This window comes from Bos indicus x Bos taurus, chromosome 6 (genome assembly GCF_003369695.1).
Source record: "Bos indicus x Bos taurus breed Angus x Brahman F1 hybrid chromosome 6, Bos_hybrid_MaternalHap_v2.0, whole genome shotgun sequence".
In the NCBI taxonomy this organism is placed as follows: domain Eukaryota; kingdom Metazoa; phylum Chordata; class Mammalia; order Artiodactyla; family Bovidae; genus Bos; species Bos indicus x Bos taurus.
The window spans coordinates 90,747,137-90,773,754 of record NC_040081.1 but is presented as its reverse complement, the minus strand read 5'-3'; the positions used below and the strand labels follow the sequence as shown (position 1 = coordinate 90,773,754).

Sequence of the window (26,618 nt, the reverse complement as noted above, 5' to 3'; positions counted from 1 at the left end):
CCCACCCCCTAAGTTCTCCAAGCAAGGTTTCAGCAATATGTGAACTGTGAACTTTCAGATGTTCAAATTGGTCTTAGAAAAGGCAGAGGAACCAGAGATCAAATTGCCAACATCTGCTGGATCATCAAAAAAGCAAGAGAGTTCCAGAAAAACATCTATTTCTGCTTCATTGACTATGCCAAAGCCTTTGAGGGTGTGGATCACAATAAACTGTGGAAAATTCTTCAACAGATGGGAATACCAGACCACCTGACCCGCCTCCTGAGAAATCTGTATGCAGGTCAAGAAGCAATAGTTAGAACTGGACATGAAACAATGGACTGGTTCCAAATAGGAAAAGGAGTACGTCAAGGCTGCATATTGTCACCCTGCTTATTTAACTTATATGCAGAGTACATCATGAGAAACGCTGGGCTGGATGAGGCACAAGCTGGGATTAAGATTGCTGGAAGAAATATCAATAACCTCAGATATGCAGATGACACTACCCTTATGGCAGAAAGTGAAGAAGAACTAAAGAGCCTCTTGATGAAGGTGAAAGAGGAGAGTGAAAAAGTTGGTTTAAAGCTCAACATTCAGAAAACTAAGATCATGGCATCCGTTCCCATCACTTCATGGCAAATAGATGGGGAAACAATAGAAACAGTGGCTGACTATTTTTGGGGGGCTCCAAAATAACCACAGATGGTGATTGCAGCCATGAAATTAAAAGACACTTACTCCTTGGAAGGAAAGTTATGACCAACCTAGACATAGACAGTATATTAAAAAGCAAAGACATTACTTTGCCAACAAAGTTTCGTCTACTCAAGGCTATGGTTTTTCTTGTGGTCATGTATGGATGTGAGAGTTGGACTGTGAAGAAGGCTGAGTGCTGAAGGATTGATGCTTTTGAACTGTGGTGTTGGAGAAGACTCTTGAGAGTCCCTTGGACTGCAAGGAGATCCAACCAGTCCATCCTAAAGGAGATCAGTCCTGAATGTTCATTGGAAGGACTGATGTTGAAGCTGAAACTCCAATACTTTGGCCACCTGATGTGAAGAGCTGACTCATTGGAAAAAACCCCGATGCTGGGAAAGAGTGAGGGCAGGAGGAGAAGGGGACAACAGAGGATGAGATGGTTGGATGGCATCACTGACTCAATGGACATGAGTTTGGGTAAACTCCGCAAGCTGGTTTCGGAGAAGGCAATGGCAACCCACTCCAGTACTCTTGCCTGGAAAATCCCATGGATGGAGGAGCCTGGTAGGCTGCAGTTCATGGGGTCGCACAGAGTCAGACACGACTGAGCGACTTCACTTTCACTTTTCACTTTCATTCATTGGAGAAGGAAATGGCAACCCACTCCAGTGTTCTTGCCTGGAGAATCCCAGGGATGGGGGAGCCTGGTGGGCTGCCGTCTATGGGGTGGCACAGAGTCGGACACAACTGAAGCGACTTAGCAGCAGCAGCAGCCATGAGTTGGTAACGGACAGGGAGGCCTGGCGTGCTGCAGTCCATGGGGTCTCAAAGAATTGGACACAACTGAGTGACTGAAATGAACTGAACTGAACTCTTTATGGACTCTTACTAATTGCTTCTTATAAGACTATTATAGATCAAAATTTTAATAAATTTTGTAGAATAATTTAGGATTATTTCATTTCCTTTTGTCAAAGTGAAACATGTCATACATAGGCTGTTTTTAAGTTTTATAAACTCAAGGCAATAGAGTGATTTTACAAATAATATGAAAATCTCTGAACATTTCTCTTTTTTTTCCTCACTGATAACTTTAGCTACTGCTTCATCACGTAGTTTTTTTTTTAATCAATGTGCTAATGAATGAAATTCCAGAAGATCTATAAAATCCTAGAATGCAAGTCCTTCTATTCAATTCTGATACATAGAAGGCTCTTAGTCAAGGTTGATTGTTGTCATCAATTACTATTTCATTTATTAAAAATATAAGGAAGAAAAACATAATTCTCCCCAACTGATCAGAATTCTATTTACATTGTAAAAAGAATTGTATTAGGTTTATCATGCAGCATTTTTAAAGAATATTATTTATTTGGATTTTCTAAACTTAAATGTTGACTCATCGATTTCTTTGTTGCTGTTTTTAGAAAAATATATTCCACTCACTATCATATTTGTTAAAAGTCTACAGCCACATATTCTAAAAACATTCTTACAGCACTAACAATACTGTATTTACCACTATACAATTTCAAAATAATGCTCTTTGCTTCTACAAAGATCTTGAAGCCTAGCAAGATGGAAAGAAAAATGGGTGGCAGATTCAGTAGGATGAGGGAGGAAAATGATGAGTTCTGTCGAGACAGGTTCAGTTTGAGGTACTATCAGGACATCAGGACTGGGGGTCTATTGTTTAAGAAGAGGGTCAGGGCTGGAGATATTGGAAATTCCTCACAGGGAGGTGACAATTAAATCATGGTAGACATTAATATTCCAGAGGGAAAACAAAAGAATAAGCCTAACTTCAGCCCTTGGCATAATTGCAAGAAAGATTGAAAGGGTGCCTCCATATTGCTACTTATTTGCAATTATGTCTTCATGATATGTTTTAGGGGCCATAATGAAGTGCCTATTTTCTCACTGATTATTATTCTATTAAATGGAGTATAAATAGACATAGATGGATATTTTAAAGTTATTTATATATTATATATTTAAGTTTATATATATATTTATAAACAACCTCAGTTGTGTCTGGCTCTTTGTGACGCTATGGACTGTAGCCCCACCAGGCTCCTCCATCCTTGGGGTTTTCCATTCAAGAATACTGGAGTGGGTAGCCATTTCCTTCTCCAGGCGATCTTCCTGACCCAGGAATCGAACTCGGGTCTCCCGCTTTGCAGGCAAACTCTTTACTGTCTGAGCCAACAGGGAATCCTTTATATATATAAATATATATATTTAAGTTTATATAAAATAAATATACTTGTCACCAGCAAAACCCCGCTGGAATCCCCAAGAAAAACAAGATGGAACCTAGGTGATACGGTCTAACCTCTTCTTTAACTTTAGCTAGCTTAGTCTAGCTTCCCTTGCCTTCAGAGGGCCACAGGCAAAGAGCTTGCATCTGACACATGCGGTGAGAGTGCACCAGCCCAGGACCGCTGTGCGTGGTGGTGGCAGGGCTTGTGCAGAGACACCAAGTGAGCACTGCAGTCTGAAACAGCACGGCTGAGCCTGCCTAATGAGAACTCTACCCCTCCCCCTCCCCTCCACTCCCCGGTGTCAGGACCCTATAAAACTGCCTTGCCCACAGGGAGAGCTGTGCTCTGGAGCAGGAGCCCTTACCTCCCCATGCTCTGATCAAAGAATACAATTTCCCTTTGCTTCTACCAAGCTTTCAATCTTATTCTGTGCGCCCATAGCACACAGAGCAGGAGGATCCTAGCTGGGGCCTGACTCCAGAGGGTGGATAACATATACATGTTTATATACATTTTTCTCCTTTAACTTGTACAGGAAAAGATTGTTCATTCCCAGGGCCTTGTTGCAGGGCAGGGATGAAAGAGGGTGGGAAGGAAAAGCTAGGAAAAGAGAGATTCAGGAGCTTTGTTTGCAAAGTCAGGTACAGAGAACAGTGGGGGAAGGTGGCGTGGGGAAAACGGGGTTATCACTCAGCAGAGCCTCGTGGATAGAAGGCTGAGAAAAAAAAACAATTGGATTCGGCCTCAAAGACGTCCTTGGTGGCTCTGCAGTGTTTGTGGAGGTGGGGGCTTGCTTTGGAAGACTGAGGGGTGAAGGTGATGAAGGCTGACTTGGAGGGAACCCTCTCTGGAAAAACCTGGAGGCTTAGGGTAGGAGAGAAATTGAAGTATCACTTGAGAAGAGAACCAGATCCAAGGGAAGCTCTTCTAGCCTGAGAGACACCTGGCACATTTGTAAGCAGGAGCGAGCCAGGGGAGACCTGCAGGAAGACATGAGGAGGAAGGACAGGAAGTCCTTGGTGGAGATTCCATGAGGATGAAAGGCAGGGTCGAGAACACCAGTAAAAGGGGCGGCCTCCGAGGAAAGGAGGGGAGGAAACAGGCAGGAAAAAAGAAAAGAAGGAATGAAAGAAACATATTGAGATACAAAGGGGGCCATAAGTGAGGTTACCTATCAGCTAAATGAGAGAAAGGAAATCCAGGCATAGTTTTAAGGGAAGGAGAGCTGGTAGGAAGGAAGTGGCTTTGGGGAAGAGGTTGCCTTGGGAGTCCTGTGGATTCTTCCATCACAGGCCTGTTGCGTTGCTCCCTACCTGTCACTCCCAGTGCCCATGCCCCCATTCAGACCCCACCTAACCTGTCCAGACCATACCATCCTCCCGCACCTCCCTCCCCTCTGGTTGCAATCCACTCAGCAGCCACTCCTGTTTAATCCTCAATGCACAGCTCAGAGCAGAGCATCTTCTCTGTCTATCAGGTTAAATCCAACCCCATTTCAGCCTTCAAGGTCTCCATGACACAACCCAACAGGCCTTCCTTTTACCATTAATCTATACTCTAGCCCCATGGGCACTCTCTTGCAGGAGCCTTTGCTCATTGGTCTAGACATTTCCCCAAAGCCAAGTCCTTCCATGAAACTTTTCCCCAGCCCCTAATCCTAGCCCCAGACCCAGCCCCCAGATTTATATGCCATTCTTTTCTTTGAACTCTGAATACATATTGTAATACTCTTAGAGCAAACTTTGAGCTTTTCTCTTATGGTATAATTATTTGTGTAGTTTATCTCATCCCTGTGTTAGATCGTACACCCCTTGGGGGTCAGAGTTTGTTTATTCTTCGTATTCCCCAGAATGCAGAGTCTGTTATGTAATAAGCATTTCTATTGTCTTTGTTCATTGAATGCCTAGTACATATTGGCCCTGAGCTAAATGCTTTATAAGGATGATCTCATGTTAAATCCCTGAGAGGAATAATCTGCCCAAGGTCAAACAGCTGCTAAGCGACCAAGCCAGGATTTGAACCCAGTGTTCTTGACCTCCCAGGACTCATGCTTGAAACTCTAGCTACGTTGCCCCCTAATACTTTTAAATCATGTCCAAATTTCAAAGCTTACATTTTGCTGCGAGTGTGCAAATTTGGATGTGTGATACTAGACAACCCCCCTGGTAGTATTCCAACATTTATGGTAAATTTAGCCTTGCTCTTGGTTTTTAAGTCCTCTCCACAAGCCCTCACCTTGTAGGAGAAACATCTCACCACCAGCACCTGTCCATTGCTGTCAAGCCTCTGGCTCCAGCTACTCCACATAACATTAACCACAAGTCAAACCTTTCTGCAAAGCAGTCAACATTGGAGTTGCCCAGTTTCAGATTTCACAGGGACATTTTCCAAATGCAACTGTTTGCAAACCTCTGACTCATCTTGGTTCCCAGAATAGACTCAAGGCTGAGATCTCTTAGGTTGAATGATGAAACCCTGAGAGCAAAGGAAAACCTGTGTCAGGAGAACAAGTTCACTACATAGAGAAAAATAAAGTTAGATTACTACTTTGTACCACGTAAAATGGTGGACTCCAGATGGAATGAAGTCCTAAATATAAATGCTTAAACTACTACTAATAGAACAAAATCCAAGAGACTGTCACTGTAATATTGCATAATGTGTGTGCGTGCTTGCTCAGGTGTATCTGACTTTTTGCAACCCCATGGACTGTAGCCTGCTAGGCTCCTCTGTCCATGGGATTTTCCAGGCAAGAATACTGGAGTGGATTGCCATTTCCTTCTCCAGGAGATCATAATGTGTGTGCCTGAGTGCTAAGTCACTTCAGTCGCATCCAACTTTTTGCAATGCTACAGACTGTAGCCCTCCAGGCTCTGCTGTCCATGGATTCTCCAGGCAAGAATACTTGAATGGGTAGCCATGCTCTCTCCTCCAGGGGATCTTCCCAACCCAGGGATCAAACTTGAGGTTCTTCTGTCTCCTACATTGGCAGGCAGATTCTTTACCACTAGCGCCACCTGGGAAGCCCAGAGAATCTTAATAGAAGAGGCCAAAAAATTTCTTGACCTCATCAAAATAAGGCTATCTGGTCAATGAGATAGCAGACAGCAGACAGCAGATAGATTCATGTGGGGAGCAGATTTTTGTGTTGTTAAAACTGACAACGCATTAATATGTGTATATATGATGAACTCATACAAACTGATCCAAAAAAAAAGACATGAGATCCAGTATAAAATCAACAAGGGATGCTTTTACCTGGTGCCAGGAACATAATAGGCACTCAGGGTAATTTTTGGTTGAATAAATGAATGACTAACAAAAAGACACAAAAATGCTCAAGTTTATTAGTAGTCAGATAAATGAAAATTAAAGCAATGATGTTACACCATCTTACATCCCCCTGAAAGGCAACTATTAGAGAGATGTGATGCCACTGATGTGACAAGAAAGGGAAAGACATTCAGTTGTGTCTGACTCTTTGTGACCCCACGGACTATAAAGTCCATGGAATTCTCCAGGCCAGAATACTGGAGTGGGTAGCCTTTCCCTTCTCCAGGGGATCTTCCCAACCCAGGGATCAAACCCAGGTCTCCCAATTGCAGGCAGATTCTTTACCAGCTGAGCCACCACGGAAGCCCAGTGGCTACAGTAAACAGGGACAAATAATCTGGAGAACAGTCTGGAAGAATTTTGTGAAATTACGTATATGTATACCCCAGCACCCAGCAATCCCACTCCTGAGCATGTATGGCCCAGAGAAACTCTGGACAAGACTGTAAGGGGACACATGTGTTATTTGGGGTAATGGTAAGTTCAAGGCCATGTAGCTGCCCATCATGGGCAAATAGTAAGTAAAACATAGTGGATGCTGATAAAATGCTATGAAGTCATTAGGACAATGAACTTGATCTATACAGCAATGTAATTAAATCTTAAATACATATTAGTGACTAAAATGTAGGAAGCAATAATATTTCTAGTACAATAACATTTATGTACATTGAAAATATATATATGCTCTCGTAATAACACTCTTTAGGTTTAAAAGTGTAGGTTTAAGGCCAATTCTTTTTTAAAAATTTTATTGAAGTGTAGTTGATTTACAATGTTGTGTTAATTTCTATTGTACAGCAAAACATTCAGTTATACATATTCTTTTCCACTATGGTTTATCATAGGATATTGAGTGTAGTTTCCTGGGTAGGACCTTGTTCATCTGTTAAGGTCAGTTCTTAAACGGATTAAAGGTAGTATCTCTGTTGGATGAAAGGATAGGAATGGGCTTTGGAATAAAGGGGAATAAATAAGTAAATAACCAGAGAAGGGCCTTCACAGACCAATGAGAAGCATAGCTCTGAACGAGGATTTCTCAAACTTGAGTGAGTGGAGAAAGCACTGGCGATTAAGGCAAAGTTTGAAGTGACCATTATCTGGTTTCTTGTCTTCTTCCTCTTTTCAGTATTCTTCTTTAACTGCCTCCTGCTCCCACCCGACCATGGCACTGTTCACGTATTGGTATCTGATAAAATGTGTCAAAAAGAAAGTTGATGTATCACCAATACCCAACAGTGGATTTGCTTGATATTTTAAAATCTAGAGGGAGAACAAACTAAAGGAATAAATTTTTCAAGCAAGAATTGTGTACACTGGGCACCTGCCTAGGATGGGTAGTGAGGGAAGTGGGGCTTCTCCAGCCCTCCTCATCAAAATATGCAGAACCACCGCCCTAGGAAGCAGGTTCTCCTACCATACAGCACAAGGAAGTCTGCTCAGTGTTATGTGACAGCCCAGGTGGGAGGAGAGTTTGGGGAGTTGCTGGTCTTAGACTATGACATACATACTTAGATATGTATGGAGGAGTTGCTCTGCTGTATACCTGAAACCATTACAACATTGCTAATTGGCTATACTCCAATAAAATAAAAAGTTGAAAAAAAGAAAGTAAGTCCTATGTTTTTGCTTATGCACCAGGAAAAAAATGGGCTAAGTCACAAAGAAATACAACAGACCAAAATCATTTCTTAAATGGTCAAAGTCACCAATAATAAAAAAAAATTAAAACAAGATACCAATTTTTGTCTATTATATTGGCAAAGATTTCTGAAAGACAAAACCAATACTGGCAAAAATGTTTTTTTAAAAAAAAAATCTACAGATTCAACTTGTGAAAGTAGGAAAAGATACAAACTTTCTGAAGGGCATTTTGGGTATACAAAGCCTTTAAAAAAAAGCCAGAATAAATAAGGAAATTTGTGTGTGTGTGTGTGTGTGTGTATACATATGTATATAAACTTTGACAAAACAATTCAGTTTAGGGGAATTTTGAGTGAGTAGAGATCAGAGATAGTGCTAAACATCCTATAATGCACAAGCAGCCTCTCAAAACAAAAAATAACCATGTCCCAAACATCAGTTGGGCTGAGGTTGAAAAACTGTCTTATGGCATGTGATACAAGAGAAGGCAGGGAGGAAGTACAATGCCTTTTATAATCTCGTCTTGGAAATTGCACTTTGCCACTTCTGACACATTTTATTCATTAGAAGTAAGCAGGTAGGGACTTCTCTGGTGGTTAAGAACCCTCCTTCCAATGCAGGGGACACGGGTTCCATCCCTGGTTGGGGAACTAAGATCCCACAGGCTGAGAGACAATTAAGCCCGCAAACCACAACTAGAGAGCCCACATACTGCAACTATTGAGACCACACAGTCAAAAAGAAAAAAAAGTAAGCAGCCAAGTACAGCCCACCTTCAAGAAGAGAGCTTAACTCCTCCAAATTTCCTTTGCAGGAAAGAAAATCAAATAACTTGTGGACATAGTCTAAGACCAGTATAGCCTGTCCTTCAGATACAAATTATTTATGTTGATCTCACCTGCAAAATACACTCATCCCCTTTCAGACACACCCACTTTTAGTCCAAGCTGGCAATGTTTATTCCAATCCAGTTCTTCAAAAAACTTTGCAGATCTCCTATGAATCTTATTCAGTCCACATCATTATTCAAGAGCCAAATCCTCAAATCTCTTTACAATAAGCCCTTCTCAACCTTGAGAGTCTGCTGAAGAACAACACCCTCCAATTTCTTAGATGCTCCATTGTTTGATTAAGACTGTGAGGCACACTAAAAATTTCATTAGAATTTTGTCTGCCTAAATGTCCTCTGAAGAATCATCTTTGATCTTTATGAGATCTTAACAAGGGATTTGACAATAACATCCTTGGATTTATCTTTAGACCATGTTTTCCTGGCTGTGTCCTTTGTGTGTCCTTTTGGATTTAATCTTTGCTACAAATCATTTCTTAATTTAAAGATCAGTTGTCATGTGAGAAGGCCAGGAGTTTTCAAAACCATGAAGTCCTGATTGCTTTTAACTGTCCTTTTGGCTTAATTTGCATTTTACTATAAGCAGCAAGAGACCAGGCCATACCTTCAACACTCTGTATAAAAATTTCCTTAGACATCACCATTCATCAGGTGCTATTCTACTTTACATGTTACTTCAGGTGACAGTGTGGATAAACCTCCTGCTATTATATCACAAGGGGCTTCCCAGGTGGCTCAGTGGCAGAGTATCCACCTGTTAAGTAGGAGACACGGGTCTGATCCTTGGGTCAGGAAGATCCCCTGGAGAAGGAAATGGCAACCCACTCCAGTATTCTTGCCTAGGAAATTCCTTGGACAGAGAAGCCTGGTGGGCTACAGTCCATGGGGTCACAACGAGTCAGACACAACTTGGTGATTAAACCACCATTGCAGAAAAAGGAGACCAGTTCTCCCAATTTCCAATTGTATTTGCCTCATTTTCCTGCTAGTCTTCACCCACAGCCTCCTTAAAGTCTGTGGGGCTTCTGCTAACCGTTTCTTCAGAATTCTTCTAGCTTCAACCTATTTCTCAATTCTTCTCCTTTCCACATTTTACATTCTTGTTATAGCATCCTACTTCTGGGGACAAAAATCTATTAGTTATCTGTTGCTGCACAACAAATAATCCCTAAGTTTAATGGTTTAAAACAACAAGCATTAGAGTCATTTTTATGGGTTAGGAATTCAGAAACCTCTTGACTGGGTGATTCTGGCTCAGTATCTCTCAGATGGTTGCAGGCAGGATGTCAGAAGGGGTTGCAGTTGCATCTGAAGGCTTAATGGAGCTGGAGGATCTCTTCCAAGATGGCTATTTGCAAAAGGCTTCATTTCCTTGCCGTGTGGGCCTTTCCTCACAACATGGTAGCTGGTTTATCCTAGAGCAAATGACTCAAGGGAGAACAATGAGAAATCCACAATGCCTTTTATGATTTAGTCTCAGAAGCAACAATTCATCACTTCTCCCATATTCTATTCCTTAAAATCAAGTCTACACAGCCCACACTCAAGGGGAAAGAAATTAGACAATACATTTTGAAGAGAGAGTATCAAATAATTTGTGGGCCTTTTTTGAAACAGACACAATCCCACCAAATCAGAGAGTCCTTGGGATTTTTCTATAAAAATCTCATGTCTTAGAGCTGATGAACTGAGAGAAAGAAAAGAAATGATCCTTTAATTTGCTAAATTAAAATACCATTTGTTGCTAAGACTGATGAAGCCAGGCAATGATTTATGAGCAAGCTTTTACATTTCTTTTTTTTTGGTATATGAAACTTGATTACTATTGTGCTTTCATCATCAAAATTCATGATCTTGGTCTTTCTTCCTTGCCTTTGTATAAAGCCAAAAGAGAGACATTGGCTACTTTGACAACCTTAAAGTGGACTCCAGGAATGTCACCAACAGCATGACCTTTGCGACCAAATCCAGCAACCAGAACTTCATCATTTTCCTCAATAAAATTCAAACAACCATCATTGGGTTCAAAAGGAGTGATTTTTTTTGCCATTCTTGATTAGCTGAACCCTGACACACTTGTGATGGCAGAATTTGGCTGTTTGGTTTCAACCCCTACTTTTTCCAGCACAATTCCCTTGGCACCACCAAAAGCGTGGGCCTTCAGGGTTGTGCCCAAATGGGCTTTCTTGTACTGTTTATCACGCTACTTCTGGTCTCGTTGGGGGCTACGGAGCTTCCTGGCAATACAAAGACCACAACACTTGCCTGTCCTGCCGGTGCCACAGGCCTGAGCGAAAGAGCTACATTTCTTTATGTATTCTGGTATGCTGAAATTATTTTATAATAAAGAATTACTAATAGCCAGAGAAAGACAGAGATCAGGGTTGAAGGAAACGAGACTGAGAGCAAAGGAGTGAGAGGGAATCTTTAATGTTGTTAGAAATATTCTATATTTTGATGGTGGTGGTGATGGTCACATGATTTCATATAGTCAAATATAGAAGAATTATACACTTAACATGAATAACTTTTATTATATGTAAACTGTATCTTCATAAAACAAATTAAAAAAAACTTTTTAAAATACCATTTGAATTCACAGCTTTGCAAAGTCTCTTATGTGAAGGCAGAGTATTGATGGGAAATAGTGAGACCCTAAATGCTGAACTGTGACCATATGGGAATGTTCAGATGGCTTCACGTTCCCTCACCTCCCAACCCTATGAAAATATGTTGCTTGGATCGCCTGTTGCAGGGAGTACAAGTGACTGATGGACCCAGCTGCTACCCCTCAGGATCTTTCACCCTCTCACCAAGGTCATGCTCTCTTGGGCTGCTCCCAGCCAATGACTGAGCATGCAGACCTACCAAGGCAGGCCTATTTTAGCAAAATGTGAGGTGCCTCCTCTTGTCAACCTTGACTTGAGGTCTCCCCATTGGCCTGGCCAAACTTTTACTTGAATTGTGCTGGAGTCAAAATTCTTCCTACTCAAGTCTTCTTTTTCCTTCCACAGGGAATCACACATGCATCAGAATCTAAAGACTCTGTGTTCTCCTACTCCCAACCCCAGTAAATCTCTCAAACGTCTAATGCCATTTTGTCATTTGCTCCTTGGTAGATGCAATGACGGAGAAGGCAATGGCACCCCACTCCAGTACTCTTGTCTGGAAAATTCCATGGATGGAGGAGCCTGGTGGGCTGCAGTCCATGGGGTCACTAAGAGTCGGACACAACTGAGCGACTTCACTTCCACTTTTCACTTTCCTGCATTGGAGAAGGAAATGGCAACCCACTCCAGTGTTCTTGCCTGGAGAACCCCAGGGACGGGGGAGCCTTGTGGGCTGCCATCTACGGGGTCGCACAGAGTCGGACACGACTGAAGCGACTTAGCAGCAGCAGCAGCAGCAGCAGCCCCAATGAACAAGGCTTTGAGCAAACCCTGGGAAATAGTGAAGGACAGGGAAGCCTGGAGTGCTGCAGTCCACAGGGTCGCAAAGAGTCGGACGAGATTTGCTGACTGAACAGCAATAAAGACCCAAACGAATGCACCCTCCTTGTCAGAAAATTTCTCCCTACTCCCCTCTGTGGTGAGGTTTTTCCCACGTTGCATGAAGACTCCTAAAATGGTTTTTGTGGAAATAACCCAGAAGGAGGTTGGGGTAGACAATTCTTTTTATTCTTCACCCCTAACACCCTCCCCTGACCCCCAGCCACTGACTTGAATCCTACCATCAGTAGGAGACAGTTTATCCCAGCTCACAAAAGCAATTATTAAATTTTCAAGAATTTAGTGAGCTGGTTGTTAAACACAGTCATTATTAAGACTTAAGGGGACTACCGTGGTGGTCCAGTGGTTAAGAATCCACCTTGCAATGCAAGGGCCTTGGGTTCCATCCCTGCTCAGGGAACTAAGATTCCCACATTGGGCGGAGTGACTAAGCTCACATGCTATAACTAGGGAGTTCATGGGCCAAGATGAAAGTTCCGCATGATGCAACAAAGATCCCACGTGCTGCAACTAAGACCCGACGCAGCCAAAAATAAAATAAATAAATTTAAAAAACTTAAATACACTTACAATTAAAATAAATTATATTAAAGCCAAATGGAATAAAACTCAAAAATTCATTACTTCCTGGCTATTGACCCCTTCTTTGTTAGCATCTACGCTTCTGAGGTTATTTACATCTATTACACTTGGGAGTTGGAAATAACATATAATGATGTGCTACACGTACTACTCTTTGGATTTTGGAGGCCAGATTTAGATGTGCTGTTTCAGCTCATTTCTTTAGTAATCTGAGAGGCTGCCAGCTTGGAGGGTGGCCTGAAGTGAGAGGAGGCTTTCAGATGGTCCAGAAATCTCTGCCGTCTGACCCAGAGAAGCCAGAATGCTTGAAGCACCTGTGGCACAGAGAGCTGCTGAATGGAGCTTTGGCGCGGCCAGAAAGGCGAATCAGAGCTCAGGCCCCCAGGGCTTTGCAGCTGAGCTGTGAGCTCTGTGGCATGTAACCACTCTCCTTTAGAAGAACCAATCTCAGCTTGTTGCTTGGCGCCGGCTCATACAGCAGCCTGATCATGAGACCTTAGGTAACCAAGCAATTGGTGCTCATCGTCAACGGGGGGTCATCTGATCCCCTAAGCCATAAAGTCAGCTAACATTTAGTGTGTGTGCACCGTGTGCCAGGCTCCGCTCTAAGCACTTTACTGCTAGCTTTCCTTTTAATCCCCACCCCAATTCTGGGAGATGGTACTGTTGTTATTGCTACCATCCCTACGTTAGACGAGAACACTGAAACAGAGAGGAGATGAGCAATTTGCCCCATGGTCATACAGTTAATAAGGAGCGAGCTGGGTTTGAATCAAGGCTCCACAGCTCCAAAGTCCACAGATTTAATTACCAAATTATATTGTTTCTCATAATCAGATGACAGTTTTCTATTTAGGACTGGGTTTGACCAGAAATTGAAGACACGGTGTGCCCACTCCTACCATACTGCCATCTTCCTCAGCCTATATGCCTCACCTGGGGATGTTCTTTAAGTCCGGGTAACGAAACAGACAACCTCCACAATATGATGGCAGCAGCCACAAGTGGACTGCTTAGATACTCTAGCCCAACTCAAGGGTGGCCCTGAAGAACAGCTGAGAAGAGGAATTTTCGAGCAGACAGAAATGTAAGCATTTTATCCTGTTGACCACTTTGCCTGAAAGGAGAAATAGCCTGAGGAGAATGTGTCACCAATTAATGGTCAGCAGCTGATGGCTTAGCTTAGAAGCCAGAGACTTGGAAGGATCATGAATGCAGGGCTGGTGACAAGGAGGTTTGGGAGAAGAGGTATATGGGGGATTGCACAGAATGGATCAGAGTATGAGGGGATTTGGTTCTTTGGGAATATGCACCCAAAAGACTCCACTATAGAGGAAGCACTAAATAATCAAGGGAAAAGTTTAACCTAGCCTCTGCATGCCAGCCCCCTTCTTTCTCCAGGAGCACCAAGGTTGCCCAGAGATGTCATAAGCAAAGTGGGCATGGAGGCAGAAATGCAGACTCCGGATGAAATATCTTAAATTCCGTTCAGTAAGGTTGATCTAGCTACAGCTTCTGCAGAATAGTTGTCTGGCAATTAAAACCAAATTTGAGTCCCTGGTATAAATCAGGCTTGAATGTAACAAAGCCAAGAACAATGTGTCCAGGGAAATAAGTGAATTCTCTCCAGACCACCCCCAACACCTCCTCCACTCAACACTTGAAAGTCAGAATTATGGGACTGAATGCCAAAATCCTGCCCCAGCTTGCCTAGTACAACTGGAAGCCTCCTTCTCTATGCTTGCAGGCTGAGCAGCTCTCCCTTCATGGCTCCCATGGGCTACGATGCAGGAATGTATAATGAGCTGAAACATCAAGGGAGTCTGGGAAAAGTGGCCTTGCTAGAAAAGCAACTAATTCTGGAGTTGGATTTGCTTTCCTGCTTAACAAACTTCTGCCCACACCAACATTCACAGACTTCCTGAATGCTTATTCACCACTGTGGTATCCCACTCAACACTGAAACTCATTTCACAGCAATAGGCTGACACTATGGGCTCACTGCTTCTCTCATATACTCCATCACCCTAACATGTCTGGACACATAAAGACTCATTTACAGCTACATTATTGAAATGGGACCATGACAGTCCCAGAGGATGAAAGGTCATCCATCAGCCAGAGATTTTGGATTTGAAGACATATATAGTAACTGATAAAACTTTGGGAACCAATATCCTTTTTGCATTTTTATTTTTTGACTGCACCATGTGGCTTGCAGGAGATCCAAAACCGGGGATCGAACTCAAGCCCCCTGTATTGGAAGTGTGGAGTCAATCACCACTAAACCACCAGGGAACTCCCCAATAGCCTTTTAATAAACCCCTTTTGATTAAATTATCTAGAGAGAAAGATCTAGAAAGATGCATTCCAATGACTAAAGAGTGGTTATTGCACACTCTACAGAAATTCTTTGTATTTTTTAATGTTCTTTTCGCTAATCTATATTTCCTAATTTTCCCTAACATAAGCATTAACATTTTTAATAAAAATATTTTTAAAATTTAATCTTAATAATGTTATCTTGAGTTTCCATTAAACTTTATGATCCATGACCTTATGAGTACACATTTATTATCAAGACTAACATGCCAAAAAATGGGGAAAAATCCTCAGTAAGCTGAATTCAAGTGAAAGAAGATTATATTGTAAAGAAAAAGTAAAGGAGATATTCACTGAAAGCCGGGAAAATAATACTCTGGAAAAATGCAAGAAAGTAATTCGGCTTTCTTAAGGTTTTATTTATTTTTACAAATAGTTGATAATAACTCTGTAATATTGACAATGCTACAAAAATGTTAGAACACCAAATATGAATACTGATCTCATAGTTGATAAGATATATAAAATATTGATTAACTGAAGCAGAAGACCATTCTGAAATGTTTACAAGTATTAGTTATAAATTTTATGGATGCTGCCAAGTCAAAGTTGTACATTTGTGGGGGGACATTCATCATACATTTTGTTTAATGTTTAACAAGAGAGAAATAGCTAAGTAAATGAAAACTGTCTAATCATCTTCCCAAGATTCATCTATGCTTGAGTTATTTTATAGGACTGTCTCTGGTTACACTCACGTTTACATTCCTTCTTCATATACATCTTCTCAAGGAACTAAAAAAAGAAAAAAGACCAGAGAAGCTAAAATTGGCAAATGAAAATTGTACAGTCTGCTCAGAACCAATACCATACCTGAATTCACAATCTCATACTCCACTGTATATCCTTATAGTACTCAACATCTGATGTTGATGACTAGACCATGCTAGATGGTGGACTTTGGAAGGTAGTTGCATATCATCAGAAATGCCGAGATTAATTCACACTCATTTTATGGCTAAGTCCAGCTCAGCCCAGCTCAGCACAGCCTTGTACTGCTCATCTCTGCTATTAAAGGCCTGGACCTCTGTGTAGCTGAGGGAATGAAGCTGTCAGTAATGCACAGAGCAGTTAATCCAGAAGCAGATACTGGAATGTGTATGTACCTATGTTCATGTAACATATATGAATGTGTATATACACAGAAATTAGGGGAGTGAAAAGAGAATAAATGCTCACATATAAATTTAAGCAATGACTAAAGGACTATATATATATATAATTTACAATAATAGAGTTCCTCCTCTCTTTTAGTTGAAATCTTATGGATAAAATCAAGGATATAAGATATAAGAAAGGGAGAAAATATTCCAGGGTTTTGACATGCAGGTGTTCGCATGGGACTCAGCTATAGCCAGGGGCATCATCTCTCTTCAGTTGATGCAGCTAAAAGAGTAGCCAGTGATTCAGGCATGCTTCTTTTTGCCCAAAATTGAATTAAATGTTCATCAACAGAATGGATTAAATGAACAGGAGAAAAAGCAAAATGAAAAAACAAATCTCTTGCCACTAAGAATATTCAGAAAAACTATGAGTCATCATAATATCAAGATATCCAATTACAACATATATATGTGTGTGTGTATATATACACACACACACACAAACACACAATCTCCTTGGCAAGAATATATATTAATCTGTCTGCATGTGTATAGATATATATATATATATATACACATAATTATATTTAAGCTAAGTACAAGGTTGTATGTATTATATAATCTATACAATTATATAATCATGTAAAATATATACACATATTTTATATATTATACATATAAATATACTTATGTAGGCTGTATATGCAAATGAGGCAGTTATTATAAATCCATAAATGTGTATGAGTACATTACTACATCTTGTAGGCCTATAGTTGATGCTCAGAGCTAAAGGATAGATTTCATTGCCAGTTCTATAACACAGTCTTTTAGCCCATTGGTCTATGTCACACACTAGACTTTCCCCTCACATTGCCTGATTTCACTCTGAATCAGTCTGTATCTGAGCTTGATCAGAATACCTATTTGCCAGTGTGGTGTTGTTTAGTTGCTCAGAGGTGTCTCTTTTGTGACCCCATGACTAGCCCACCAGGCTCCTCTGTCTATGGGGTTTCCTAGGCAAGAATACTGGAGTGGGTTGCCATTTCCTTCTCCACCATTTGCCAGTCAGTATAAGTTATTGTTTGTTCTATCACTCTTGGAAAAAAGAAATCCAGTATCGTGGTTCCAGGAAAGTCTACCATCTTGGCTGCACGGCCTCCTAAAGACTCCTCGGGCCGAGTGCACACAGGAGACACTGGACAAGCTCAGAACTCATCAGCCGTGACTCAGGCCCCAGGCCGGCCTGGCTTCCTGCCGTGGTGACAGGCTGGGCTAGGGACAGAGCTCCAGGCTGCCGGCCCTCCTGCTCAACCGTCTGCTCTACCAGCCTCCCGCCCCACTCTTGTCATCTTCCAGGACAGTCTCCACGTGGGAGGCAGCAGGGGCAGCTGCACAGGCTCACAAAGTGAGAAAAAGACAGAAGAGCCCTCAGGGATGTCCGGGAAGTGACCCTTTGGCCTAGTCTGCATCCTCCTGTACCCTGCATTGTTGTTCAGTCGCTTAGTCGTATCTGACTCTTTGCAGCCCCGTGGACTGCAGCACACCAGGCTTCCCTGTCCATCACCATCTCCCAGAGCTTCTCAAACTCATGTTCATTGTGTCGGTGATGCCATCCAACCATCTCATCCTCTTCTCCTCCTGCCCACATACAGCACAATAGTAGTACTGTGACTCCCAGCTCCAGTTGGTCCTGACCCCAGCACGGCTCCTTGACCTTAGAAGTGGAAGTGAGGGAGACAACATTCCTGGAGGATTCAGTGTTTTAGCAGCAGCCTCTCTCCCTGCACACAGATCCCTTTCATTTGGTCCCATTAAGGCCAAACCCAAGGAAGGTGAGTCAACAGGAAGCAAACAGGCAGAATGAAAAGGGCAAAACAACAAACGCCATCTGTGGGCCCCTGTCTGGGGTAAGCACACCCTTTCTCCAGGGCTGAGTCCTGGTGTGTGCCTGGAAAAGAAGTATTTCATCAGGGCACTGACCCCTTTCCCATTAGCAACTGTGAGCCCCTAAGCGGGTCTCTCCAAAATGACCCTTTACTCACACTCGGCATCCTGTAGCCCCTGCTCAGAATAAAATTCTTAAAGGCAACAGCTCCATGAAGGTCCACAAGTAACTCCTCCTGAAAGAGGGTCCACAGTTTAAAAAACAGTCAGCTGTCAGAAGCTTCATGTCATACTTGTCCTAATTAAAAGCACTGAGCCCTTTATCAAGTACCTCATTTTAAACTACTTCCTTTTCATGTGGGAATATGTGTATAAATAATGTTCAGAAGTTGATGACCACAAAGGTTTTCAAAAGATACCCAACTTTCCTTTCCCTGGTCTTTTTCTTACTCTTGTATTAAGGATAAGCAACACATTTTATCAATTAGATAATTATTGACCTAGGATGTCTAGACTCTATTTGAGATTAATAATTGTGATACTGTCATTTATAATGTGCTATGCTGTGCTTGGTCACTCAGTCACGTCTGACTGTTTGTGACCTCATGGACTATAGCCCACCAGGCTCCTCTGTCCATGAGGATTCTCCAGGCAAGAATACTGGAGTGCGTTGCCATGCCCTCCTCCAGGGGACCTTCCCAACCCAGGGATTGAACCCAGGTCTTCTGCATTGCAGGTGGATTCTTTACCATCTGAGCCACCAAGGAAGTCCGTGATTTATAATAAGAAATATGTATTTGGTCTTCTTCCCATTAATGGTACAGAGCTCCTAAAAGCCTTGAAATTTCTTAAGTGATAAAAGCCACAGAGGTGAGTTTTTCCTTATTTATAACAAGCACCTTTCAGCCACGACAGAGTTTATCTTAACGAGGTCTTTTTGGAAACCCCCCAGATAGCTACAAGATGGGAGTAGGTTGCCAGGGAAACCAACCATGTAATTAGAGGGTTGGCACTTTCAGCTCCAACCTCAACCTCCTGGGAGGGGAGAAGAGCTAGAGTTGAATTAATCAGGAACAGCCAGTGATGTAATCAATTAAAATCGCTCAGTCATGTTCGACTCTTTGTGACCTCATGGACTGTAGCTCAACAGGCTCCTCAGTCCATGGAATTCTCCAGGCAAGAATACTAGAGTGGGTTGCCATGCCCTCCTCCAGGGGATCTTCCCAACCCAGTGACTGAACCTGGCTCTCCTGCACTGGAGGCAGATTCTTTACCATCTAAGCCACCAGGGAAGCCCAGTATAATGAAGCCTCTGTACAAATCTAAAGAAGGGGATTTGGCAAGCTTTCGTGTTGGTAAGGATGTGAAGGTACCTGGGGAAGGTAAGGGAGCTCTGAGTCCTGCCCACATACTGTGCCCTGTGCATCTCTTCCATCTGGCTGCTTTTGAAAATACCTCTTTATAATAAACTGGTAATCTTACTAGATTGTAAGTAAACTGTTTTCCTGAGTTCTGTGAGCTGTTCTTGCAGACGATCAAACCCAAGGAGGGAGTCATGGGAACCTTTGATTTACAGCCACTCAGCCAGAAGCAGGGGTGACAACCTGGGCTTGAGACTGGTATTTGCAGTGGAGGCAGTCTTGGGGTCTGAGCCTTTAAACTGTGGGATCAGATGCGTCTCCAGGTAGGCAGTGTCAGAATTGAGTACAATCGTAGGACATCCAGCTGGTGTTGGAGAATCAGAAAACTGCTTGGTGTGGGGAAAAAAAAACCTCAGCACGTTTGCTGACCAGAATTGAGAGTGGTAGAGGAAGAAATGGGAGTGTTTTCCTACTCAGTATGTATCTGCAAGTTTTAGAATTAACTCCAAAGGGCATGATAAAAAAAAAAAAAAAAAAAAGATTTGATCCAGTCCCAATGTCTTCAGGGTATTCATGCATTCATTTGGTTTTTCTTCAATTTATTTGAATTTATAATCTTGGTGTAGAAGTTATCATTGTAATTCAGTTCTTTAAGGCCATTTCACTTTCCAAATGAATTAAATTAAGAATAGTCAAAACTCGTGTTTCCAGCAAGACAGCCATGCCCTCATGGTGACTGGCCCTCAGCAGCACACAACTGCATACATGTCTTGTGAACTGAGGTGCATAGCCAAGTGGCATCACTTAAAGTACACAAGATATTCAGTCTTCAGGTATTATAAAAGTGTAATTTACAAAAGTCATTACAGAACAATTCCATTGCTTTGAGTCCTTCCTGTGTCTAAACTGTCTGATAAACAGTCTTTTACTGTAATAGTTCTATAAACCACATTTCCAAATTTTAAGTATTATTTCTTTTTCATGAGTTGACTGTAACTATTATGATAAGTGTCTTTACTGGCTTTCACCATTAAGACAAATCTTTTTGTAAAATTATTTAAGTCCTTAAGAATATGTTTCTTGGGACTTCCCTGGTGGTCCAGTGGTTAAAACTTCACCTTTCAATGCAGGGGGGTGAGGGTTCAATCCCTGGCCAGGGAGTTAAGATCCCACATGCCTTGGAGCCAAAAAGCCAGAACATAAAACAAAAGCAATATTGTAACAAGTTCAATAAAGATTTAAAAAATGGTCCACATCAAAAAAATCTTTAAAAAAAAAAAGAATATGTTTCTTAAAAGAGAACTTCTAGACACCTTAATCAAAAGTTTCATTACTGTTTTTATTTTTAAATATTTAACTCATTGAGGATGTTTGGTTATTTTTTGAAAGTAAACTGGAACCATTTTATGTCATATATTCAGTCAGTCAGTTCAGTCGTTCAGTCATGTCCACCTCTTTGCAACCCCATGGACTGCAGCATGCCAGGCTTCCCTATCCATCCCCAACTCCTGAAACTTGCTCAAACTCATGTTCATCAAGTTGGTGATGCCAGCCAACCATCTCATCCTCTGTCATCCCCTTCTCCTCCTGCCTTCAATCTTTCCCAGTATCAGGGTCTTTTCCAGTGAGTCAGTTCTTTGCATCAGGTGGCCAAAGTATTGGAGTTTCAGCTTCAGCATCAGTCCTTCCAACGAATATTCAGGACTGATTTCCTTTAGGATTGACTGGTTAGATCTCCTTGCAGTCCAAGGGACTCTCAAGAGTCTTCTCCAACACCACAGTCCAAAAGCATCAATTCTTCGGCACTCAGCTTTCTTTCTAGTCCAACTCTCACATGCATACATGACTACCAGAAAAAACATAGCTTTAACTAGATGGACGTTTGCTGGCAAAGTAATGTCTCTGCTTTGTAATATACTGTCTAGATTGGTCATAGCTTTTCTTCCAAGGAGCAAGCGTCTTTTAATTTCATGGCTTCAGTCACCATCTGCAGTGATTTTGGAGCCCCCCAAAATAAAGTCTGGCACTGTTTCCATTGTTTCCCCATCTATTTGCCATGAAGTGATGGGATCAGATGCCATGATCTTAGTTTTCTGAATGTTGAGTTTTAAGCCAGCTTTTTCACTCTCCTCTTTCACTTTCATCAAGAGGCTCTTTAGTTCTTTGCTTTCTGCCATAAGGGTGGTGTCATCTGCATATTTGAGGTTATTGATATTTCTCCCGGCAATCTTGATTTCAGCTTGTGCTTCATCCAGCCTGGCATTTCGCATGATATACTCACAGGATGACAATACACAGTCTTGACATACTCCCTTCCCGATTTGGACCCAGTCCATTGTTCCATGTCCAGTTCTAACTGTTGCTTCTTGACCTGCATACAGATTTCTCAGGAGGTAGGTCAGATGGTCTGATATTCTCATCTCTTGAAGAATTTTTCAGTTTGTTGTGATCCACACAGTCAAAGGCTTTGGCGTAGTCAATTAAGCAGAAGTGGATGATTTTCTGGAACTCTCTTGCTTTTTCTATGATCCAGCAGATGTTGGCAATTTGATCTCTGGTTCCTCTGCCTTTTCTAAATCAGCTTGCACATCTGGAAGTTCTCGGTTCACATACTGTTAAAAAGCCTGGCTTGGAGAATTTCGAGCATTACTTTGCTAGCGTGTCATATGTTAAACTCACATAAATTTAGATAGGCAGCTCCAAAAACTGTATGACAAGAAACTCTGCCTAATATTATTTATTTTGAAGCTTATATATAAGCATCTTGGGCTCATAAATTCATGTCATGTTTCCCATTTGAAAATAAGAATTTCATACCCAGTTCTAGAAAAGATAAAATACTTTCTGCCTCAGCTTTCCAAGCAAAAGGAGGTAATTGATGAGTGACTTTTGAATGAATGAGTAGCCAAACTTTTATAGCATTTTATGTTTTTGAAATGTTTTTACAATGTTATCTGGGAGAAGTTTTGAATCTGCTGATCCAGAGAAGAGGATCACAAATATTCTCAGGAGAGTCCTGTATAAGCATTGCATCAAAATTTCCAAAATTTCAGGACTATAGTGAGCATCTTCTTCCATCAGGTCCTTGCTCACTAGAGATGGGCAGGCACACAGCTTACCTACAGTAAAACCAGAACGTATCCTTGTTGTGTGTTTGGTGCTTTGTAACATCAAACAGTGTTTAACCTTTGTCCCTTTTCTCTCAGAGAGATCCTGCAACTCTGCTGAATGGCATAAAAGTAGTTTTTTTTTTTTTTATCACAATGTTAACATTCATTCATTGCTGATTAAAAACAAAACAAAACAAAACAAAACCTCACATTTTCACTCAAAGAGAACTCATGACATTATATCCATTCTCAACTGAGATGGTCCTACCAAGTCACACCACCCTTTGAACAACCAATTTATCCATGGACTCAGGAAGAGTAGGAGGACAATGAGTGGTTGCCCCATCTTTAGAGACATTGTGTCTACCATGAAGCTAGGAGATTTCAAGTCTTGCTTATTACATATTCCTCATAAAATGACTTGGCTTTCTCATTGTCAAATTCAATGCGCAAGTTACAAGACTTTCAGCAGCCTCTGAATTTCTCCAGAGACTCTGACTCAATATGAAGTGGCAGTTGCTCTAGGTCAGATGATCAAGTCTCAGCATACACACATACCTGCTCCTGTAGCTCCTTTTTAAAATTCTCATCTTGAGCTTTACGTAAGACCTTGGGGTCAACCAAAGGCTCATCAGCTCTTTGCTTTTTCCACAACTTGGGGTTCAGATACCATGCTCCATATCTCATCTTCACCCACTTTGGTTTATGAGGTTTCTGTACAAATCACATAATTCCCAATTTCATTAGTTTGTTCGGTTTGTCTTTTCAATAAATCTAAAATTAAACTTGTGAAAATGGTACCGTTTATTTTTAATTTATGCTTACTCCTTTCCAAGGCATTTTATGAAGTGTCAGTAGGCTTTGATTTTACAAACATGAAAAGTTTACGACTGAGAAAATAATGTGGTAGGTAAGCATGGCCTTCAATTTAGACAAACCTGGACTCAAATCCAGCCCTCTCCAACTTAGTAGCTATGAGACCATGGACAAGTTACTCAAATTCTTCATTTGTAAAATACAGATAATAGTTATCTACTGCCAGGATCCAGCCCCGGCTGATCCAGGGTATTCGAAGCAGGGACGGCGTCGGTGACCTATTTATTTAAATATTTTATCAAAGATACAAAGAGTAATAGGATGAGGATAGCTCAGTGAGGAAATTCAGTGGAGAAAAGAGGCTGAATAAACTTCCAAAGCAGGGAATTTACGTCACCTACGAAGACCGCAAGCGTCCTCCCGTTCTCCCAAAGGAGAGGAGACACTAAGGCCTCCCCGGTCGGATCTTAGAAGCCCAGGCAAAATTAGTAGGCTTGACGAGCTTCCCCGCCTCAGAGGAAAAATTCAGCTAGAAGGTGAAAGAAAGAACGACATGGGGAGACCAAGTTTCGGTGAACAAGGCCCGCACTTTATTTTCCAAAGTAGTTTTTATACCTTAAGTTGTGCATAGAGGATAATGGGGGAAGGGGTGGAGTCATGCAAGGACAGCGGTTCCTGGTCCTAATTGAAGCCAGGCTTTCAAACTTATCATATGCAAAAGTTCAGGTGAATTACTTCGTCTTCTGGCCAGGAGGCCTGTTAACATTTTAAGAAACTTATCTTTCTCTAAAGGTGATTATTCCAAAGTCAGGCACCAGCCTCCAAAAAAGCATTGGACAAAGCTGCATTCCTATAAGGCAAAGGTGAGGTGGGCTCAATCAAGAAAAGAATTAACTCAAGGGTCCAAGGTTACAAACATTGAGGCTACTACTTACCTTTCTATACACCCATTATATCAATCAATACACTGCCAAGGACACAGTAGGTAAGGAGTATGGAGACTTAGCAGCAAACATTGGCCCAATAAGTGAAAAACCCTTCACCAATACAATTTCTAATCAATCTTTTAACTACTCAAAGGAATCTGTGTTTAGACAGTTTAGAACATCTCCTGCCTCTCACAGTTGGGAGGCTCTGAACAATCACATGTGGCCGGAAAAACCTATTCAGGCAGGCTAGAGGATTTCCAAAGGAGTTTGTAGGTTAAACACTGTCACACCCAGGAATTATTAACTGGAGCTGTAAGCTAACTCTTTTTTCAGAGAGAGGTAGTGGGGGACAGCCCCCCATAAAGTCAGAGGTGTAGGTGAAAGCACAAGCAGAAAGTAGGCAGACTCTGGTTTTGGGGCTAGATGCTCGAGAACTTCCAGGGAGACCCCTGAGGCTTGATCCCGCCTTTGCGTATGCCAAGCCTCCTTCCTCATGACCTTTGCCACGGGCGGAGCTCGCTCCCCGCAATCTACCCCATAGGGTTATTGGGAAGAAAAAATGAAAGAACTATGTAAAACAGCTAGAAATCAAATATTTCAATGAAGGGTAATGACCTTCAATAATACTCAATCAAAATAATGGTATTAACCTATTAGTCCAGCTCTGTGTTCAGCTTTGTAAGTGGTACATTACTTTTGATCCAAATGCTATCCAACACCACCAATCTCTTGTCTCTTTAATTGAAAGAGAGAAAGGGGTAGAAGAGATGTTGTCTTTCTTTCTCCCATGACTCAGTGCTACAACAAAAAGAGAAACTTTTCTGGACAAATATAAAGAAAAGAAAGTAGATCTGCCTGAAGCAGACTGTAGGAAAGAGGATTCCCTGGAAATGAGCTTGAAAGATCTGTGGATTGATGGGAATATCCTAACATGGGGTTGCAGTGATGGCTGCACAATTCTTTAAATGTGAAATCATTTAAATGTGAAATCACTAAAATGGGTGAATACCTCAAAAATACATGTGTAATGTAAAATGTTGACTATTTCAGTGTTATGAAATAAAGTCTTCATGTTGTAAAAAAAAAAAGAAATGAAACTTTTCTTTCCTACTAACAAGCAAGAGAAACAAAGGAAGGAGTTAATAGCCATAGAGACAGCAAACCAAGTCTGTAAAAGTTAAGCAATTGCAGTTTTAACTGTTACTAATCTGTAGAATATGCAACTAGATTTGTCCTTCACAAAGTTAATTCCTTAATCACTTTCTGACTTGATGTGAACTGTATCCTTTATGTGATCCTGCATCTGGCATTTTCTCCCCCACACTCTCTTGTAACACTCCCCTGTAGCATTCTTCATTTCAGGAAGAAGGTCACCAGTCGATAACTTTGGAAGAGAACAGACCCAGTTACTGAGCTTCCTGACGCCAGCTGTGGCCCTTTTGAAATTTTTGCAGAAGAAAGAAAAATACAAGACCTCCACTGTTTTCACCCTTATCACCTACCCTGGCTACAAGTCCTGATTCTAAGACCTCTCCCTATTCCCCAGGAAGGAGGGCACAGCTTCTGAGGCACTTACCTCCCATGTTCCCTCTTTGCTTGGCAAAGAAATAAAGTGACTCTCTTTCCTCCAAAACTCCGTCCCCATATTTCTTTTTGGTATTGGTGCACAGAGGGCCAGTATTTTGGCAACATCAGTTCATCTGTTAGTTCATAGCCCAGTGCTGTGATGCAATACCCACTCATTGTCTCATCATGGAAGGAGGTCTAATGTTTGCACAGGACTAAGAGATATGAAACACAAAGATCCTGCTCCTCCCTCTTCTCAGGCTTCCCTGGTGGCTCACATGGTAAAGAATCTGCCTGCAATGCAGGAGACTCGGGTTCAATCCCTGGGTGAGGAAGATCCCCTGAAGAAGGAATGGGTACCCACTCCAGTATTCTTGCCTGGAAAATTCCATGGACTGAGTCCCTGGGGTCACTCATATCTAAACTATGAGGTGGAATGTGTGGGCCATTCTAGAGTCAAGCCAGAAACACCTGCCTGAGGAAGACAGGATGGGACCGAACACACAGGAGGGCAATCCCTTCTCAGAGCTGGATTCAGCATTATGAGTTCCATTCCAACCCTCCTGACCACTTTATTATTTCTAGAGCACCTGCCACATTGCTG

The 26,618-nt window shown here is 41.8% G+C and overlaps 1 protein-coding gene and 1 pseudogene across 5 annotated transcripts in view; both read right to left on the bottom strand.

The window, feature by feature from the left end:
* Nucleotides 1–10,562: 10,562 nt before the first annotated feature.
* On the bottom strand, nucleotides 10,563–13,776 carry LOC113894648 (annotated as a pseudogene).
* A 1,807-nt stretch (nucleotides 13,777–15,583) lies between these two features.
* The window catches only part of FAM47E (family with sequence similarity 47 member E), a 34,684-nt gene continuing 23,649 nt past the window's right edge, over nucleotides 15,584–26,618 (bottom strand). For 3 of the 5 annotated variants that reach the window (XM_027544793.1, XM_027544797.1, XM_027544796.1), the window contains 3 exons: nucleotides 23,262–23,417; nucleotides 18,391–18,468; nucleotides 15,584–15,980 (listed from right to left, as the gene is read on the bottom strand). In XM_027544793.1, coding sequence (XP_027400594.1) covers nucleotides 15,900–15,980; nucleotides 18,391–18,468; nucleotides 23,262–23,417 — 315 coding nt within the window. In that variant the 3' untranslated portion in view covers nucleotides 15,584–15,899. Of the gene's footprint in view, nucleotides 15,981–18,390; nucleotides 18,469–22,184; nucleotides 22,713–23,261; nucleotides 23,418–26,618 lie in introns of those variants that run through there. The other 2 variants (XM_027544794.1, XM_027544795.1) reach the window with 2 other exon arrangements.